The sequence below is a fragment of the Panthera tigris genome, chromosome D4 (genome assembly GCF_018350195.1).
Source record: "Panthera tigris isolate Pti1 chromosome D4, P.tigris_Pti1_mat1.1, whole genome shotgun sequence".
In the NCBI taxonomy this organism is placed as follows: Eukaryota; Metazoa; Chordata; class Mammalia; order Carnivora; family Felidae; genus Panthera; species Panthera tigris.
The window spans coordinates 6,972,722-6,993,992 of NC_056672.1; the positions used below are offsets into that span (position 1 = coordinate 6,972,722).

Sequence of the window (21,271 nt, forward strand, 5' to 3'; positions counted from 1 at the left end):
CTGTGTATTCAAGAAAATGTGCTCTGAATTTAAACTCACTGGTGGTGAGACCTGGACCAGGACTTTCCAGAACCACAATTCTCTTGCTAATTCCCCAGTGGTTTGATACAAGCACAGCTTAGAAACCTAAACGTTAAGGGGGCCCAAACAGATATTCTGCACACCCGGAGGAGCATGATCCTCAGAATGTCAATTACAGGAAGGATTCTGTTAGTGCCTACACTGCCTGTCTCTAAAAATGCCTTGAGATTACATCTACTGTGCCTTTTCTCTTTTTTTCCTGTTTTAACTAAATTCTAGACATTCTGTCATTCTATCCCTGCATAATTCCATATGCATTAAAAAGGACATTTTCTTACATAACTAAAATGCCGTTATCACCACTAACAAAATTATCAATAATTTCTTGGTACCATCTAAGCCTATATTCAAATTTCCCCGATTAATGTGACATATTACCCTCATTCATTACATGAAAAAGGATGCTTCTGTTTAAAAAAAAAATAGCTATGAACTATTTTTATGTCAGCGGAGGCTTTCATGGCAGAGGTTTTTTTTTTTTTTTTAATTTTCCTATGTGTTAATCCATCAAGAGAGTTTCCTTTATGCAGAAGCACAGATTACTAATCGTAGGTCTCAATTTTGTTTCTATCTCTAATGTGTGTGTCCTTAGGACATCCATTTAACTCTCCCCAGCTTCCAACAAGCATCTTTCTTTGTCCTAATAAGTGTATAAAATAAGCTATTGGTCCGCTGCATTTATAAAGGCTTCTGAAATGTGAAAACTGCTCCTCCTGTGCATTTCCACAGCCATCCTCCACTCCTGGCTCTGTGCTGAACTGGGGAGGCAGAGGACCACCGCAGGGTTTGGAGGAAGGACCACGCACCACGGAAAAGGGGGTGCAGAGCTACAGGTGCTGGGAACAGAGCTGTGGGACACAGAGCAGAACCCATCCCACTCTGGGAGACAGTGGGAGAGGGGGAAAGGGAGAGAAGGAGAGGGAGAGAGAGAGGGAAGAAGAGAGAAAGAAAATGCAAAACCAACCAAACAAAAATAACGAACAAAAGGGTGCCTGGGTGGCTCAGTTGGTTAAGCATCGGACTTTGGCTCAGGTCACGATCTCCAGGTTCTTGAGTTCAAGCCCCACCTCAGGCTCTGTGCTGACAGCTAGGATCCTGGAGCCTGCTTCACCTTCTGTGTCTCCCTCTTTCTCTGACCCTCCCCTGCTCATGTTCTGTCTCTCAAATATAAGAAATAAAACAAAAAAAAAATAAGTTTTTAAGAAAACAAACACGTATTCACCTTGAAAATGTAAAGGAAGGGCAATGAGTCATGTTTTCTTACTATCCATATCTAACTGCTATTAACTATTTGGTTTTCATCCCAACTTTTAAAAATGCACATAAATTTTAATAAAATTTGGATTGTATACAACATCCTATTGTGTAATTTGTTTTATTTTCCTATTTTACACCGTGTTAGAACATATCCACATGTCATTAAATGTTTCCAAGACAAGGTTTTTAATAGTTGTAGACTCATAGCTTAGGTGTATAACTTCCAGTGAGACTACTTATAATTTACCACCATTATAAAAGTAATGCTACCATGAACATCCTTGTACCTAAATCTTTGAACATATCTGATTATTTACGAGAAATTCTGAGAAGCAGAATTACAAAGTAGAGAGATCAGAACATGTTCCAAGTTGCCCCCCACCAAATTTGTTCCAAACTGAAAATGTATGAATGAGCCTGTTTTCCCACAACCTTGCCCGTGCTAGTCATATTACCTTAATCTGACAATTTAAACCATGAATATGAGATCACTGTTCCCATCCTGCTTGGTTCATGTCCCTTGAATCTTTTGACTATTTTGTTGCTCAGGACAACAGAAGGGGGTAGCGGTTCTGCGCTCTTTTGCCCTTAATTGCCAGCGGTTTGGTAAAGGAAAAATGTAGAAATGTTAAGGGGGCGCCTGGGTGGCTCAGTTGGTTAAATGTCCGACTTTGGCTCAGGTCATGATCTCAAGGTTCCTGAGTTCAAGCCCTGCTTTGGGCTCTGTGCTGACAGCTCAGAGCCTGGAGCCTGCTTCAGATTCTATGTCTCCCTCTCTCTCTGCCCCTCCCTGCTTGTGCTCTCTCAAAAATAGATAAACATTTAAAAACATTTTTTTTTTTAAATGTCCAGACCTGTGATACAGCTTCAAAAAGCAGCTGGGCTACGTGGTGAGCAGAGTGCTGAGGGTTGCAAATTATTTTCCTAGATTATCTGCAAAGCTGAGCTAGCACACAAAACAGCCCGACTGCAAAAATACCACTAGATGTTGACTGCCAAAACTGATACATATTTCAAACATCACATATTATACTAGTATATTCACACATGTATTTTTACCTCTTCTTCTGAAACCCGGTTTAACGCACGAGTCTTGGATTTGCTGCCTAATTTGGATCAACTTTCCATACATTCCTCCACAGACCCAAGTTTTCAGTGGTATTGATCATCAAGTGATTTACGTACCTTGTGCAAGTGCATTGCCAAGTATAGTATTATATGTTTGACTGTGAATGTTTTTCTTGGGAGAGAGTCCAAAGCTCTCATCATCTTTTCAAAGGAGCCTCAGAAGAGATTTAGAATTTCGATGCTGAGAAAATTCTAAGGGGTGATAAAGGCAACATCTACTGGGCCAGCAAGTAAATGAGCGCCGTGGACAAGGTGTCAGATGATAGGGTAGGGGGGCTGCGGTATCCTCAAACGTATTAGCTTCAAACTAAATAGAGTAGCTGTCTCTTAGCTCCAGATCACTGTTGGTCTTGGGGTGGGGGGTGGGGGGGGCGGGTACATGGGTCCAGTGTTTTGTGATCTTAATTCTTTTCAGAGGAAGCCAGAAATCCAGATGCCTACGTGAAATCTTGCAAGTTTCAGATGCTCACACTAACTTAAAGTTGAACAGATAAACAATACATGGTACAACACACTGGCCTACTGATTTGGCCCTCAGGCTGCAGGGCCTAAAAGAAGCCGGGTGTTTCAAAACACAATTAAATACATACATACAAATAATTAAACGCTCTTTTTAGGCTGGTAATAAGCCAAGAACACCCAGGCCAGGAGATTCTAATGTGACTGGAGTTTGGCACTTGAAAAGTTCAAAAGCCAGATCTATAGCTGGGCACAGCAGATCCTGCCCCCTGCCCCCACCCAAGGCTAACATCCAGGGCTCCCCATAGATAAGCCCCAGGCTGTCGTAGTGGCAATGGGGAAAAATGTTCTGGAAAAGGACGCGTCAAGATTCCTAACTGCGCGGTTACATAAAACCTGAGTTTTTTCAAGCAGACAATACTAGTGAGGGGCGGGCCACATTTTACCTATTGCCAGAACGAAGGTAAGTACGAGAGACTCTGGAATGCGCTGAGAAGCTCACCACACCCACACAAATGACATTTCTGTAAGCCAAATTACTCTCCACCTCCAGCGGGAAGCCTGCTCTTTAGAGGGACCTTGCAAGAGAATGGCCACTAAGGGAGAAAGCATTTCCAAAGCCAACTGTGTCACAAGTTCAGATGTGAAAATGCCAGGCTGTTAAAATGCGGTGCAAACCCATAATGAAACGTTTTCCACAGCACGCGGCTGTGAGTTTTCAAGGGCAGGTATGTGGAGGAGTAGAAGCCCAGCGGGGAAGGCAGAGAGACTCCAAGGGCAGCTGCCGGGGCGGGGGGGGGGGGGGGGGGGCTAGGACGGCTGCAGGTGGGAAACAGATGAGTGAACTACCGAAAACAATTTCAAAACTGACAACCACATTTCGCCTGGGGACAATGGTTGACATTTCAGTGGCCAAATATGGTGTTTTTTTTGTTTTGTTTTGTTTTTGTTTTACTCCTGTGTCCTGAATAGAGTGTTATTTATAGTATGTTTGAAAATGGCATCTTGCGGGGCACCTGGGTGGCTTAGGCGGTTGAGCGTCTGACTTCGGCTCAGATCATGATCTCACAGTTCGTTGAGTTCAAGCCCCACAATGGGCTCTCTGCTGTTGGGCCAGAGCCCCTTTCGTATCCTCTGTCCCCCCCTCTCTCCCTGCCCCTCCCCTGCTCACCCTCTCAAAAATAATAAATAAACATTAAAAAAAAAAAAAGAAAAGAAAAGAAAAAAGAAAATGGCATCTTCCTCACAAGACAACCCATGGCCGGCCAAATGAAGCTGTGAGCTATGGTGGACAGTGCCCTAGGTAGAGCAGTGGCACTTTGTGAGTAATGAAATATTCCCACTCAAGCCAATATATACTTTCCAAGTAAGCAGAGAGTGTGTGTGTGTGTGTGTGTGTGTGTGTGTGTGATGTGTGAGATACATCAAATGCATTTCAATTTTTTTCCTAATTAGAAAAGCACAACTTAAGAGACAGCTCCTTAAATAATCACAGAGAACCATCAGTTTTCTCAAGGTACCTGTAATCATGCTGGATATAATTAACGGCAAAATGATGAGTTTCAGCATCCTCATTAGAATTTCCCCGGGAAAAGCAAAGTAGAACTTCTCCAGACTAGACAGCTTGCTGTATTCTCGAACCAAGACGCCGATGGCAATCCCTAAGAGAAGCAAGATCAGAAAAAAGAAAAGAGGAATAGCATTGAGTTCTCCTGTATGCATTTCTATGGAAAAATACCCGCCAAAGACCCCCACATTTTAATGGCATGAAAAATAGTTTAGATGATCTTCCATGAGTCTGTAAATTTGAGTCTTAAAAAACAAACATTTTAATGAATAAAAAGTACACATTTATTCCGCAATTCTGTAAAATATATTCTTCACTTGAAAGCTTTTGGTTTTCTCTCTTTCCTCCTTCAATTATATTTATTATAATGACAAAACGTCCCAAATCCTTCTGGGCAGGAAACGAAATTCATCATTTTACTCAACCCAATATAATTATTTTGTTTTTACACACTCCCCTTATTCTTGGTCCACTTTAGGTATTTTACATTTTATTTATTCGTTTGTTTTTTAAAGTAATCTCTTCCGCCAACCAGGGGCTCAAACTCATGACCCTGAGATCACGACTCACATGCTCTACTAACTCAGCCAGCGAGGCAGCTTAGGTGTCCTAGGTTTTATAGTTTACATACCAGTGTTCATTTTTCTCATTTCCTCATATATACTCTTCTCGTGGTAGTTTTTATGATACTCCTTGTTTATGCATCTTCTGTAATTTTAATAGCATAATGTTCTCTTGGTTTGATATATTCACACATTGTTGAAAAATGTGTTGTCTAAGGCTCTCTGAATCCCTTTTAGTTATGTCTACATTTTTTTTTTTAACATTTATTCATTTCTAAGAGACAGAGAGAGACAGAGCATGAGTGGGGGAGGGCAGAGAGAGGGAGACACAGAATCTGAAACAGGCTCCAGGCTCTGATCTGTCAGCACAGAGCCCAACGCAGGGCTTGAACCCACAAACCGTGAGATCACGACCTGAGCCTAAGTTGGATGCTTAACCAACTGAGCCACCGAGGCACCCCAATCCTTTCTAGTAATTTGTAAATAACAATGTGTCCAAATTGGTCTGATCGAGAGGCTACTGAATCTGAGTATTGTGGACACTGAGGCTTATAATTATGTGAGTGTCGGAAAATGTTCAAAATCAAGAAATGTTATTCAGTGGACACCTGAACAATGCTGGGGTCTGGGGCGCCAACCCTCACACATTTGAAAATGCACGTATAACTTCTGTCTCCACAAAAAATGTAACTACTAACAACCTGCTGTTGACTGGAAGCCTTACTGATAAACAAAAACAGTCAATTAACACGTATTTTGTATGTTATGTGTATTGTATACTGTATTGTTATCATAAAGTGAGTTAGAGAAATACGTTATTAAGAAAGTCATGGGGTGCCTGGGTGGTTCAGTCCGTTAAGTGTCCAACTTCGGTTCAGGTCATGATCTCACTGCTTGTGAGTTCAAGCCCTGCTTTGGGCTCTGTGCTGACAGCTCAGAGCCTGGAGCCTGCTTCAGATTCTTTGTCTCCCTCTCTCTCTGCCCCTCCCCTGCTTGCATGTGATCTGGCTATCTCTCTCTCAAATATAAAAATTAAAAAAAAAAAAAGTTGTAAGGAAGAGAAAATACATTTACAGTGTTGGACTGTATTTACTGAAAAAAACAAAAAACAAAACCCCCCACAAAACAATGTGTGTAAATGTACCTGCACAGTTCAAACCTGTGTTGTTCAAGGGTTAAGTGCACCTTCTCTGAAAGCTTGCCTTCATAGGTGTCTATATGAATTCTTTTCTTGTGCTGGCTTTGGTAACTATGAATCACAAATTTCAAACGGCCCTAACATCTAACTGCCTCTTTCCCACTCCCACACTTTGCCCTTTCCCAACCCCTCATTTTTTATTTTTTTTACATTTATTATTATTTTTTAGCAATTTCTATGCCCAACATGGGGCTCGAACTCACAACCCTGAGATCAAGAGTCACCAGCTAGGAGCCCCATTCCCCTCCACCCCTCTCTTTTTTAAACCAAGAGATAAGATGGGCTGGGATGATTTGTACATCTCTTTTCCTCCATCCACCTTCTAGGGTGATATGTTAATTGGAAATAAAATGACAAAGGGCAGAAAGAGTCAAGGAGGAGATCACTGGATATGCTCCTTTACAAACTCAGATAATTAGTCTGTGAAAGTTTATAGTTGCGTGGGCACAGTTAACTCTAGGTCAATGAAAAGAGATGTGAATTATAATCAATACTGGTCTTCATTTAAATTCTGCTGTACTTCCCGCAGGGGTTAGCAGGCCAAATAAAATAACCCCACACGGAATATGTGCATGGCAACCTTATCGCTGGTTTAATTTTATTTTCCTACAAATTCCACCTCTGTCTTGATCTATTTTGTGCAAGCATTTCTGAATGTATTTCTGATCAGCCGTTTTAAAATATTTTTGGAACAAACATACACAAACATTTCTCATATTACTGCCCAGACACACACACACACACACACACACACACACACACACACAACTTCAGTATCAACCCTCCTTGGTTCATATTTCAAAACCCAGGGCTAGAGACTCCTGAATAGTTAAGAATGCCAAGGATTCAAAATATTTTAAGCAAATTGAAAAAAACCTGTTGTGCTCACTTCCTGCTTCATAAATTGCCTATGTTCCACTGTTCTATATGAAACCTACCTCTTTTACGCTGTAAGGATACCCTGTAGGATCCAGTGTTTTTAAAAAAAAAACAAAAACAAAAACAAACAGACATTCTCTCTCATACTATTCAGGCTGTCTCCAGTAAATGTTTGGCTTGTACGTCAAAGAAGGCTCTGTATGTAAAAAGAAAGGAGATGTGTCTTGTGCTCAAAAAACAGCCACAGAAGCACTCTGTTGAATAGCAAAAGAACCCCATGAGCTCCAATTTTAGGGTTTATATTACTAGTGATTAACTGTGCCTCTAATCATTTCCACCTCAAATAAATGCGGGGAAATTAGAAAGGAATACACTTGCTGTTTTTCAGCCTTTATCCAGATGTGGGTTTTTATGGGAGAGATAAGAGTCCACAAAAAGCCATTTCAAAGCTATCAGAGGTGATGATCACCACGAAAAGGTTACTATATTTAGTAATGAAAACTTTGTCAAGTATGTTCTTAAAGTTGAGTATCACAAATTCTAATTTCTTCCTTCCTCCCTCTCTCCCTTCCCTTCACCTTCCCTCCTTTTCTCTCTTCCTTCTCTCCCTTCCTTCCCTCTCTCCTTCTTTCCTCCTTCCCCTCTCCTTCCTTCCTTCCTTCCTTCCTTCCTTCCTTCCTTCCTTCCTTCCTTCCTTCCTTCCTTCCTTCCTTCCTTCCTGAAAAAGGAGGGGATTATAAATACCAATCAAGACCTGGAGAAGCAGTTGAGAGATGAACCCTGGGCCAGAGATGTCACCCCGGGACCCTCAGGGGTAAGAAGTAGCTGGTGAAGAACCTCAGCCAGGACCTACACCTTGTAAATGGGTATGTTTTATCTTGGTCTCAAAGCAGTCTGGAAAAACCGGATGCCTGGTAAGAAAAATCTCAGTCAGAATTTCCAGGATCCAAGATGAGGTCAGGATATCACAGGGCACAATCCTTCTCTACCCTTATCCAGAGCCAGAATCTTGGACTGGATTCAAGAGCTCAGAGAGGTCTCCAAAGTCAAAGTCTGCCGAGAATAAGAGCCCACCTGGAGGTAGGTCAGACCCACCTGGCTGGGCAACTCCCAAACTACGGAAGGGGAAGGTCAAGAACGTCCTTGAATGGTAGGTATAGCTCTACCGAGGCCTTTGGCAGGGCCGACAAGGGAGCCCAAGGGTAGAACTGTCATCAGGACCTCTGCAGCCCCAGAAATTACCAGGAACTCATTCTTGGGCAGCTTCCCCTCACAAAGGCAAGAAGATCCCAAGCAAGTAGTGAGGCAGCTGGGGAGGAACACCATGTTAGAACAAAAGGTTCGAGTTCTGGCTCCACCAACTTACAAGCTGTGTAACTTGGGCCACAATTTTAACCTCTCCCCTCAGGGCAAAAGGCTTGGATGAGATGCCTTCAAGGTCCCTTCTAATGCTCAAGATGCTGTGATAACCTCTGAGCCTTGGTATCCTCAGCTTTAAAATGGGCTCATATGACCATTACATTAGCTCCTACAGCTGGCCGGGCCTTCCCCACTTTTTATGCTAAGTGCATCCGTAAAACAGGGATGGAAGAAACTAGGGGGGAAGACAATTAAGACCTCGGCTACCGGTTTCTTTTTCAAGTTCATGGCGTCTCAAAGAGCTGCCCGTCCAGTAGCTTACCGTGGAAGAAATGGGGTGATTCTTTTCACTCTAAGCTTATACAAAATTATTGTTCATGAAATAATTCTAGAGGGGCGCCTGGGTGGCTCAGTCAGTTAAGCGTCCGACTTCGGCTCAGGTCATGTTCTCACGGTTTGTGGGTTCGAGCCCCAAGTCGGGCTCTGTGCTGGCAGCTCAAAGCCTGGAGCCTGCTTCGGATTCTGGGTCTCCCTCTCTCTCTGCCCCTCCCTCATTCACACTCTGTCTCTCTCCCTCTCTCTCAAAAAATAAACATTAAAAAAATTTTTTTAGAAAGAAATAATTCTAGAAATCAAAATAAAAGTCACACATAATGATTTATACCAACATATCCTCCCCCTGGCCCCCATTTTCCAGGTTTTATCCAGCCTTCGTTTTTCTGCACACGTGGATTTTTCTGTAGGTATGAAAATTAATTCAGGGAGAGCAGTTGAATGGCATTTGAGTCAGATTTATGAAAACAGCATTGTTCCTGTTTTTAGGGTATTTTCAGAGAAAAGAGATTAAAATCTTCTGTGGCTTTTTAATCAAAGCCCCAGAATAGTTCTCGGGTACACAGACTGATTTTGGCTTGATTAAATAAGAACTATTGGCAAAGGAAAAAATATTTTTAATTATCACTGAAATAGTTATCAGCCATGCCATCACGCTACACACCCTATTAGGGAAATTCGCAATACGCCTTCTTGCCCTTTGGGAGCTAATCTAAGATGAACGCTAACAACCAGAAAAGAAAAAGTATGGAATGAGTACAGTTATTAACAAATGACTATGTGCACACACTGAATAGATGCGAGGACGGTTTCTCTGTCCTTCCACTGAAATGTATCTGTACCCCTTTCTCATCTTCTTTGGAGCTGGGGCGCTCCATCAGTGTGAGCTCTTTATGTGAACTTTGGCTCCACAGAGATGCCTCTGTAAGACTTTATTTTTAAACCCTTAAAAAAATGTATTTACTGCACAAGCCATATTATCACAGTTCTACTGGAAATAGTGAGTTCGGAAATTCACTCCCAATCTCACCAACTCAAATATATGCAAAGTGAAGCTGTTTTCATTTCTCGGTATACAATTAAGGTTAATCGTAACATAATGCCTAACAATTTCCGAGTACATGCTTTATGTCAGACTCTGTGCTAAGCCCTTCAAGTGAATTCTCATGTAATTTTTTTAAGTTTATTTATTTGAGAGAGAAAGTCAGTGAGCAGGGGAGGGGCAGAAAGAGAGGGAGAGACAAAGTCCCAAGCAGGCTCTGCGCTGCCAGCGCAGAACCCGATGTGGGGCTCAAATCCCCGACCTAAGTCGAAACCAAGATTTGGACACTTAGCCAACTGAGCCACTCAGGCGCCCCTATATCTTGTAATCTAAAAAAAATTTTTTTTAATCTTTATTTTTGAGAGAGAGAGACAGTGTGTGAGCAGGGGAGGAGCAGAGAGAGAGGGAGACACAGAATCTGAAGCAGGCTCCAGGCTCTGAGCTGTCAGCACAGAGCCTGACGTGGGGCTTGAACTCCCGAACTGTGAGATCATGACCTAATGGCTGTATAATTTCAGGGCTTGGGGGCAATTTTTTATTGAGAGAAAATTCATATAACATAAAATTTATCATCTTTAAAATGTACAACTCAGGGGTTTTTAGTATATTCACAATGTTGGGCAACCATCACCACTATCTCATTCGAGAATATTTCCATGAGGCTTACCCACTAGCGGCCACTCTCCAACCCCCCTTCTCCCAGCCCCTGGCAACCACTAACCTCTTTCTGTGATCTGCCGTTTCTGGACATTCCCTATCAATGGAATCCTATAACATGAGGCTGTGATGGTTAGTCTTACGTGTCATCTTGGCCAGGCTGTAGAACTAGTCACTCAGTAAAACACCGATCTAGGTGTGGCTGGGAAGGTATTTTGCAGACGTGGCTAACATCTACAATTAGTTCACTTTAATTAAAGATAACCCTTGATAATCTAGGTGGTCTCGTCCCATCAGCTGAGGCTGATGAGCAAAAACAAGGAGAAGGAATTCTGCCTCAAGACAGCAGGTCCAACGCCCTGCCCCAGCTGCTGGCCGGCCCTCTGGATTCCAGACTTGCACGGAACCCACGGTTATGCGAGCCTATTCCTTAAAATAAGTCTCATGGAGGTATACGCAGGAGATCCTGTGTCTCAGGAGAACCCTGACTGATACCATGGCATGTGTGTCTGCATTCTTTCACTTAGTACGTTTTCAAAGTTCATCTGTATTATACAGCACACAAGCAGTTTTGTTTTGTGTTTGGTATTTCTCCTTTAACATTGTATCATAGGCAATTTCTCACGCTACACACCATCTGTTTTAAGCGCTGGATAATACCGCTTTGGAGGCACGTGCTTCTTGACCACTGCCCAACTGTTACACGTTTCAATTGCAGACAATTTTGTTGAATGTTAGTGACTTTTCCCGACAACCAAAGGGGACAAGCAGAAATTATGACACAAAGGCTTGAGTTACTGCACATTTTCAGGCTCAAGGGAGGAAAGTACATTAATTGCATTCTTTGTAGTATCTAAGTTCAAGAAAAAGCAAAAACAAGTATGCAGTTATTAATATCTAATTATATGCCAAGTACTGAGTGCAGAGGACCTGAGGGGGAGGAGTTAAGAAAAGAATACAACGTTGTTATTAATGCAAATGATAAACAGTTTCCTTCATGGATGGATCTGTCCCCTGTCAACAGGAAATGTGGTCTGTGCTTTGTCAATAATGATGATAGTTTACACCGAATCATATCTCCCTATTTGTCCACCACCTACCATTAAGAATTCAGTCTGGCTCAGGGAGAAAGCTGATTTTGTTGAGGGTCCATAACAGCTTTTTCTGTAGGTCTCTATCCATTAAAGTATGTAATATCATTTGTTATGTGTTTGAAAATTTGACTTATGCAGGATGAGTCTGGATACAGTCTTTTGAAGCCTGCCTTTTCCTTCTGAGATGTTTTCACTCTATGTTTGAGACCTATTCATATTAACACAGGTACATCCATCCTAACTACGTGCTGTTTAGTACTCCATACCACACTATTTTGCTTTTGTTTTCTGTACCATTAAACTCTGCTCTTACCCAATGATTTTGTTCCATGTTTTTTAGAATTTTTGTTTAGAAAATTTTTTAGAATTTTTGTTTTAGAATAGGTTTGTGAGTTGACTGCTTAGCACATTAGCATGTCTGTTTTCTATATATGCATGTAAGAATTTACATTTTCTTCTAAATTCTGTTTGTGTTCTCTAAGTTATTATATAGTAATAACTTGTTAGTTCTAAATGTCTTCCAATCGCTATTGTGATTTCTTCTTAGAACTGTAAATTATCTAAAAATATGCTCACAGGTATCCAAATATATGAGGATTTGGGGGCTTTTTAATATTCCTTCTTATCTGTGTGATGCATTCATTCTGACTGATTTTCTCGTACCTGCTTTCCAGCTTATCCATCTTGACATGGGTTGCACTTACTTGGTATTTCACTCATCTGCCAAGTTTCTAATTTCTCGAACTTACTGTATCCTCTTCAGAGTATCCTTCTATTTCCAAGTTTTTACTCAGCTATTTCTTTTTGCTTGTTTTGATTTTTTGTTATCTTTGTTTAATTTAAATCCAAGTTAGGTAACATAGTGTAATAATGGCTTCAGGAGTAGAATTTAGTGATTCATCACTTACATATAACACCCAGTGCTCATCCCAACAAGTACCCTCCTTAATGCCCATCATCCATTTAGCCCATCCCCCCACCCAATACCCTGCCAGCAACTCTCCGTTTGTTCTCTGTATTTAAGAGTCTTTTATGGTTTGTCTTCATCTGTTTCTTTTTAATTATTTAAAAACTTTAAAAAAAATGTTTGTTCTTTGAGCGAGCGAGAGAGCGAGCGAGCGCAGAAGAGGGCTAGAGAGGGAGACACAGAATCCGAAGCAGGTTCCAGGCCATCAGCACAGAGCCCGAAGTGGGGCTCAAACTTATGAACCGCAAGGTCATGACCCGAGCCGAAGTTGGATGCTTAACTGAGTCACCCAGGAGCCAGTCTCATTAATCATTTTAAACACACTTAGTATTATTTCAGATTGCTGTATTATCTCCAATATTTGGAATATGCATTCTCTTGCTTGTAGTGTGTATATTAACTTGTGTCATTTCCTTGTGCGATTTATAATTTTTGACTGTGGATTTCTCTTTTGGGGAGGGGGGGTGGCTTTCTTGGAGTAGGATACCTACTTCTCTTGGGGATTTGGAGTTTCAAGACCACTGGGACAGTTCTCCTATTAGTTTTTCAGTTTAGGAAGTGGCATTCTGTGGTGGTGTAAATTCAGATCACACACCCAGTTAAGTGTGCATTTTAATTTTTCATAGGTGCCCCTCTTTCCTGGTTACTCACAGCCATGGCCAGATGGCAAGCTTTCCTGAGGTTTTCCTAAACCACTGGGTAGAATTTTTCTGGTATTCTTTTCAAGCATAGGACTAATTTTTATTTTTATTAATGTTTTATTTTATATTTGAGAGAGAGAGAGAGAGAGAGAGAGAGGGGGGGGGAAACGCATGCTAGCACAAGAGGGGCAGAGAGAGGGAGACAGAATCTGAAGCAGGCTCCAGGCGCTGAGCTGTCAACACGGAGCCCGACACAGGGCTAAAGTATAGGGCCAAATTTCGAGAATCCAGGCTTTACACAGAGGTCTGATAAGACTCTAGCTCCTTCATTCATATGGTCCAAGATCATAGCTCTTTTTCCCATATGGACATAAAAATCCCTGTCTCCCATCACTAAGGCCTATAATTAGGTCTAGGCCTTGACATCACTACGTCACTGTTTTGTTTTTTTTTTTTTTTACACTTATGGCTTTGAAATGTTTCCTTTTAATTGCTGTTACATGAGGATTTTCCTTGATTTCTTTTGAGTTTAGGTTTGGCTATATGTTGAAATGGAGAAGGGTGTTCTATTTCTGGGCCTGAGATGGTAGGGATTAATTCATATTAGCTCAACCACCATACTATTAGATGTTACAGTACCTCCAATTATTTACTCCTTTTCTTTCCAATATGTCCACTTTAAGATGGATAAGAGAGCTCATGAAGATTAAAGCTGAGAGTCCCACAGAATACAGGAAAGATCTTGCTATACGAAAGCCTTGCTATATTAAAACATTCGCTGCTGTTCCAAGTACTGCCGTGAAACCTCATGGGATCAATTAGCCAACAATCATTTACAGGCCACCTAATTCCTGAAACACATTGGCCGAGAGGGAAACAGAGATGAGAGTAATGCATAATCAAAGGGCCTTTAATCTACATGATGAAATGAGGCATGTTAAATCATGTGAGATATCTTGAAGGAAGAAACTAATTCAGCACCAACTCTAGGAGGCAGGCTGTTGTCAGATGATCTGTGTTCAAACACTGGCCTCACCAATAGCTGTGTGCTCTCGGGCCAAATACTTATCTCCCCCCCCCCCCCCCCCCCCCCGGTGCCTCTATTTTCTCATCTGTAACAACAGGTGTAATAAAATACCAACCCCATAAAGCCACTGATAGATTAAAAAATGAGACTATCTGTAAAGTGTTTAGAATAAACAGTACATAGTAAGTACTCAGGCGATGTGAGCTATTCCTAGAGGCCATATACGCGTCGTAGGTTTTCTCGTGAAATCCTTAAAACAGTTATGGCTCTCACAGGGGAGTCATGGTCGCCGAGCTCGAGAGCAGTGGGGTCAGAGGTGGAGGGGAGAAATTCACATAAAATATGTGAAGTACATATTACATAAAATATGTAAATTTAAAAATAAACTTACAAAGTTATTCCCTTAGACTATGATATTTATTTCAGTGGAAAATTACTTCCTTTTATTCTATCAAAAAATTTCAGGGTTAAAGCAATGACGTACAAAGCCCCTAGGAGATGCACTAAATGTAAGTAAAGTATGTTCCTCTTGATACTTCTGGATGTTCCTGCAATAAAAGTCTCAGGATCTCGGCACCAGAAGAAAAAGCATTTTTATTTATTTATTTAATTAATTTTTTAATTTTTTAAAATGTTTATTTATTTTAGAGAGAGAGACAGAACGTGAGCAGGGGAGGGGCAGAGAGAGAGAGGGAGACCCAGAATCTGAAGCAGGCTCCAGGCTCCGAGCTGTCAGCACAGAGCCTGACGCAGGGCTCGAACTCAAAGACTCTGAGATCATGACCTGAGCCGAAGTTGGCCGCCCAACAGACTGAGCCACCTAGGCGTCTCCCCAAACCTTAATGTAAGTTCTGGTGATGCTCCAGATACTAATAATCAAATATGAGGTAGGGCTTCATAGAGACCGCAACATGGCAGCAAAATGCAGATCTTCTTGGAAAATTTTGCTTTGCAATTGATTCAAGAAACGTAGATATACAAATCATGTATCTGATAAGGGTCTAGTACCCAGAATGTATACATACAACTCTTAAAACTCAACAACTGAAAAATGGGCAAAGGATTTGAATAGACATTTCTCCAAAGAAGATACACAAATGGCTGCTAATCCCATAGAAAGAGGTTCAATATCGTTAGTTGTTAGAGAAATGTCCAATGGAAATTACAACGAGATGGGGGGGGGGGCTCTTCAAAAAGCAAATGAACACAACAGAAAATGATGGGCTGACGAAGATGTGGAGAGATTGGAACGCTCCTACACTGTTGGCAGGTATGTAGAACAGTGCATCGACCACCACCCCCCCCTCCCCCCCCGGAAAACTGTAGTTCCTTGAAAAGTTAAACCTAGTTACTCCATGACCCAAGAATTCCACTAAGTACAGATTCAAGGAAATTTAAAACATACCTTTACACAAAAACTTGTACCTAAATGTTGATGGCAGCCTTATTCATAAGAGCCCCAAAGTGAGAAGTAATAAATGTCAATGAACTTATGACTAGATAGAGAAACTGTGGGATCTCTAGGTAATGAGACATTACTCAGCTATGAACTGAAGTACTCACACCCACTAGGACTTGGATGAACCTGGAAAACTTAATGCTCAGTGAAGCAAGGCAGACATCCAAGTCTGCATCTTATATATGATCCCATTTATATGAAATATCCAGGACAGGCACATCCATAGAGACAGAAAGCAGATTAGTGGCTGCCATAGGATGGGGTTGAGGGATAGGTATGGGGTTTCTTTTTGGGGGGCGTGACTGGAAATGCCCTGAAATTACTTTAGTGGTGATGGCTGTACAACACAGTGAATATACTAACAACCATAGAATTGCTTTTAAATTTTACATTATGTGGAGTATATCTCAATTAATAAAACACATACACAGCGGTGCCTGAGTTGAGCATCCGACTTTAGCTCAGGTCATGATCTCGCAGTACATGGGTTTGATCCCCGTGTCAGGCTCTGTGCTGACAGCTCAGAGCCTGGAGCCTGCTTCAGATTTTCTGTCTCCCTCTCTGCCCCTCCCCTGCTCTCTCTCTCTCTTAAAAATAAATGAATATTAAAGTGGGGGGCACCTGAGTGGCTCAGTCGGTTAAGCTTCCGACTTTGGCTCAGGTCATGATCTCACAGTTCATGGATTTGAGCCCCGTGTCAGGCTCTGTGCTTACAGCTCAGAACCTGGAGCCTGTTTCAGATTCTGTGTCTCCCTCACTCTCTGCCCCTCCCCTACTCTCTCTCTTTCTCTCAAAAATAAACACTAAAAAAAACCCCACATACACATTCAAAAGCTAAATTGATTTTAAAAAGAAACAGAAAAAGAGAAAGGCAGATAATAATATTAACTGTGATTCATTTCCATTTTGATTGGCTGACAATTTGGTGGCTTTTTCATGGGGTGGAAGAGAGACAAAAATATAGGGAAACTTGTTTTTTTCTTTTAATCATCATACTAATAGCACAAATATTGCCAAAAATGTGGTATTTTGTTCAAACCTCCACTTAGTAGGCTATGCATGAGCTTCTAAGATCTGAAGGCCTCACCATCTGGAAATAACTATTTGAAACCTCCAATGAAACCAGACATGTTTATTAACAGCTCAAAAGAAGATGATCAATTTAAAGAAAAGTTGTGATTACAGACTGCAGATCATAGCCCACGAAGGAGATGTATGGGAGCTTAATTTTCAATTACAGGGTAGAAAAATCAATCAAAACAATCAACAGAAAACCGGGATCATTCTGAGAACAGCGTGACCTGAAAATCCCTGCAAGAAAGGAAAAATCAAACTAATGGCCAAGAAAAAAATCAGCGGTCATTAATTAATGACTCACAACCAGCTGCATCCAAATACTTCCCTAAGTTCTTTGGATGATACAATCATGGTCCTGGTCCTCATGCAGTTTAGAGTCTAGGTGAAGACACAGGTCATTTCAGATATGTGAGTATGTTGGGGCACCTGGGTGGGTCAGTTGGGTAAGTATCCAACTGACGGTTTTGGCTCAGGTCGTGATCTCACAGTTCTTGACTGCAAGTTCCACGTTGGGCTCTGTACTGACAGTGCTGAACCTGCTTGGGATTCTCTCTCTTCTCTGCCTGCCCCTCCCTGCTCACTCACATGCACTCTCAAAATAAATAAACAAACTTAAAAAAAAAAAAATGGGCTAAGCGTCTGACTTGGCTCAGGTCACGATCTCACTGCTTGTGGGTTTGAGCCCCGCGTCGGGCTCTGTGCCGACAGCTCGGAGCCTGGAGCCTGCTTCGGATTCTCTGTCTCCCTCTCTCTGCCCCTCCCCTGCTCATGTTCTGTTTCTCTCTCTCTCAAAAATAAATAAACATTAAAAAAATTAAAAATAAAAGGACATGTGAGTATGTCACCCAGATCTGGAGCTGACTCTGCTCTGAGAGTTACTAGCTGTGTGACCTGCGTAAGCTACTTAAACCTGTTAAGATACAGTATTCTTATCAGCCAGAGAGGGATTGGCAGTAAGATTTCCCAAGACTGCAGGTGAGGGTTAAGTGGGATAAGGAATGCAGAGGAATTAGCCTGGCCCTCGGCTGGAAGGCTCAGGAAGTGAGCAACAGGTTAAAACAGCAGCAAAAGTAGACAGAACACAGCTTTCCAAATTAACTTCTACTCTGGTGCAAGTAAAAACCAAACGCAAAGAAGCATAAGGGAAAGAAGACTCAGGAATCTGGAATCTCTTTCCATTTCTCCCACACACGTAGCTGCCATAACTTTGCTTTTTGGTTGCTTCACCTAAAAACTTCGAGGAAGAAGTTTTTATTTTGCAGTGGATTTATCGTATTCTCACTTGGTCCTATTTCCTTGAAGACTATGCAATTAGAGATATTTCAGTGGAAAATTCTGAGGCCTGGAGGACCCAATCCCAGGGCAGGGCTGAACAGAAACTTCTCTTTAGAGCTGGCAGAAACTCACGTTTTATTTTAAGTTTAGCTTTTAATTGTCTTCAAACCAGTAAATACCCACCGACACCAGTCTCAGAAATATGGTAGGAAGGGGCAGACAGAATAGGGGGAACGTGACATAAGTTAGATACAAGTGACCCAAACTCTGCTCACTACTTAAGTCCTCGCTCTGGGACAGAGTGCAAACAGTAGCCTCTTGGTGTCTTAGTGTTGTCATCAGTCAAGAAGGAAGGATACCTGACCTGAGTCTCGGTGGGGGGTGGGGGGGAGGCGTTAAATGTGACGAACTATAAAGTGAACAAGATTCTCTTCCTCTTTTTTTTTTAATGTTTATTTTTGAGAGAGAAAGAGAGGGAGACAAAGAGAGAGCTCGAGTAGGGGAGGGACAGAGAGACAGAGAATCCCAAGCAGGCCCCGAGCTACCAATGCAGAGCCTAACGTGGGGCTCCAACTCACAAGTTTTGAGATCATGACCTAAACCGAAACCAAGAGTGGGTCACACAACCAAATGAGCCACCCAGCACCCCTCTCCCCCCCGCCCCTGCCTTTCCTCTTCTTCCTTCTCCCTTCAGGGAGGGTGGGCCTTCCCAGTCACTTCTACCTTTCTCCTTGGGGAGGGGAGGGACTACTGTTGAAAGGTGACTGTGGAAGCAGTGACCTGACATTTGTCCCTCTTCCCCGATGGACAGAATGGGACTGATGGCTCCTTGATCTTGAAGAAACCACAGCCACGGCAGTGACAAATGGTCGGCGGTGGCACAGGGCTTGGGACCTCCGTCACTGTAGATTCTTAGTCACCTGCCCTAAAATCAAAATGAGGAACTGATCCGTTGTTAAATGTAGAGTTTAAATACATTTTAATGATTTTTCAGTTTACATCCAAGATCACAAACATCCAAGGTTAGGGGGTCAGAACAGCAGTGACCTAGGCGTGACTCAGGGTCTGTGGGGGCCCGACCGCTCTAGCCCAGCGCTGGCATGTGGAAATGAGGGTCTTTGGTGGCCTCGTCTCCTCAGTTTTTGGAAGAGAAACTAAGAATCTGAGTCTTGGTGTGAAACCACTCAATTTTTAAATGTGAAGCTTAGGGTCACCTGGATGGTTCAGTAGGTTGAGCATCCGACTCAAGTCCCAATCCCAGGGACGTGAGATGAAGCCCTGGGCTGGGGTCTGTGCTGGGGGTGGAGCCTGCTTAGGATCCTCTCTCTCTCTCTCTCTCTCTCTCAAAATAAACAAACAAATAAATAAGCTTAAAAACAATTGGTAAACTCCGTGAGGTCACATCAAATACAAGCCAATTTCCTCTTTAAAAAATTAATTAATTAATTAATTTATTTATTTAGAGAGCATGAGCATGTGAGTGCAAGCAGGGGAGGGGAAGAAAGAGTGAGGGGTGTAGGGGTAGACAGAGAGGAAAAGAGAGAATCCCAAAGCAGGCTCTGCCCGCGCAGGGCTCGATCTCACAAACCGTTGAGATCATGCCCTGAGCTGCAATCAAGAGTCCAACGCTTAACTGACCGGGCCACCCAGGCACACCCCCCCCCCCCCCCAGCTGTCTCTCATTCCTGTTTTCCCACTGAAGATGGTATAGGAACACGACAAATCAGACAAGGGAGAGCCACCTTGCTCAGAGGACAGCAAATACCGCACGACTGGGAAACGATCACCATCACCATGACCTCGAGAAGCGTCTGGTGGCCCTGAGTCCTACACGTGTTCTGTGAGTGTCATCTTTGTGCAGCACCAGGGGCGGTGAGGCGGGGTGAAGCTAGTGAGAAGGTGGCGCTCCTGCCCCTGAGACCACACATTCGGGTAAGCAGGAGGGGGCGGGCACAGAGATCACAGACAAGAGACCTTGCTGGCCTGCAGGAGAGCTACCCCAAAGTTGTAAAAATTCAAGGCCGCCCTGAGATAACCATTAGCGGGGATTAAGAAAGGCTGAAGTTCAGATGAGCCTTTGATGTGAGAATACAATTCAACAGGCAGGGATTGCTTCTGGGGACGAAGGAGAGTGGGGGAAACACCCCAAAACCAAGGAAAAGGGGAAGAAACATTCAAATGCCTCTGTCCTAAGCACTTTTAACAAACTATAAAAATGACCCCTGAAAGTGTAGTCTTTCCTAAGCACTTTTATAGTCCATTATTTTCTGTAATCTTCAAATCTAACACTTTTTTTAAATTTTTAATTTTTTTAGTAAAAACAATTTTTTTTAATGTTTATTTTTGAGAGACAGAGTGAGAGTAGGGGATGAGCAGAGAAGAGGGAGACACAGAATTTGAAGGAGGCTCCAGGCTCTGAGCTGTCAGTACAGAGCCCGATGTGGGGCTTGAACCCATGAACCACGGGATCATGACCTGAGCCGAAGTCAGACGCTCAACTGACTGAGCCACCCTGGCCCCCCTAACAAGCCTTTAATTTACACATAAAGACACAGATAATTTACAGATAAAGTAATACAAGAAAGGTCAGGAAACTTGCTCAAGGTCACATGGCCAGCCTGGAGACCCAGGTCTGTCTGACCCCACAGTGCTTCCTGAAGAGTGCATTCAGTCCACAGTGGGGTGGTGTAGAGAACTACAGAAACTAAAATCGAGTATCATGAAATGCCCAGAATGCCGGGGAGGAGAGCATACTTCTCTGACCCTTAAGTCTCTTCCTTATCAACAAGCTCATTGCCAGGATTATATGGGATGAACCACTGTTAACCTATAAAGTAAGATACTACGATTAGCTATTAGGAGAGATAATGAGCAGGCACAAAGCACAGGCAGGCCCAGGCGGCCAGGCTGGAGATAAACCTGAGGTGTGCAGGACAGATTAGAGCAGGGAGATAAGGCAGTCAGCAGGCTCTTCCTGGGCTGGAGGCTGGAAAAAGAGCTCCATCAAGAAGGGGGAGACAGCAAAGGCAGGACAAGAGTGAGAATCCCACATGCATGGTTTGGGTGGCTGGGGGAGGGGGGGGAAGGTCTCACAAGATGGTAAGGTGGTTCATTTCAGAGCTTGGGTTGAGGAGAGAGAAGAGGAGAGGAGAGACACCAGAAGAGCCCCAGGCAGCAGACAAGTGATGGACCCTCACTTGACTCTAGC

At 42.7% G+C, this 21,271-nt stretch overlaps 1 protein-coding gene across 1 annotated transcript in view; it reads right to left on the reverse strand.

The window, feature by feature from the left end:
• The window catches only part of SLC1A1 (solute carrier family 1 member 1), an 82,997-nt gene that overhangs the window by 38,138 nt on the left and 23,588 nt on the right, over positions 1-21,271 (reverse strand). The window contains exon 2 of the mRNA XM_042964685.1: positions 4,446-4,586. Within this exon, the coding sequence (XP_042820619.1) occupies positions 4,446-4,586 (141 nt within the window). The remainder of the gene's footprint in view (positions 1-4,445; positions 4,587-21,271) is intronic.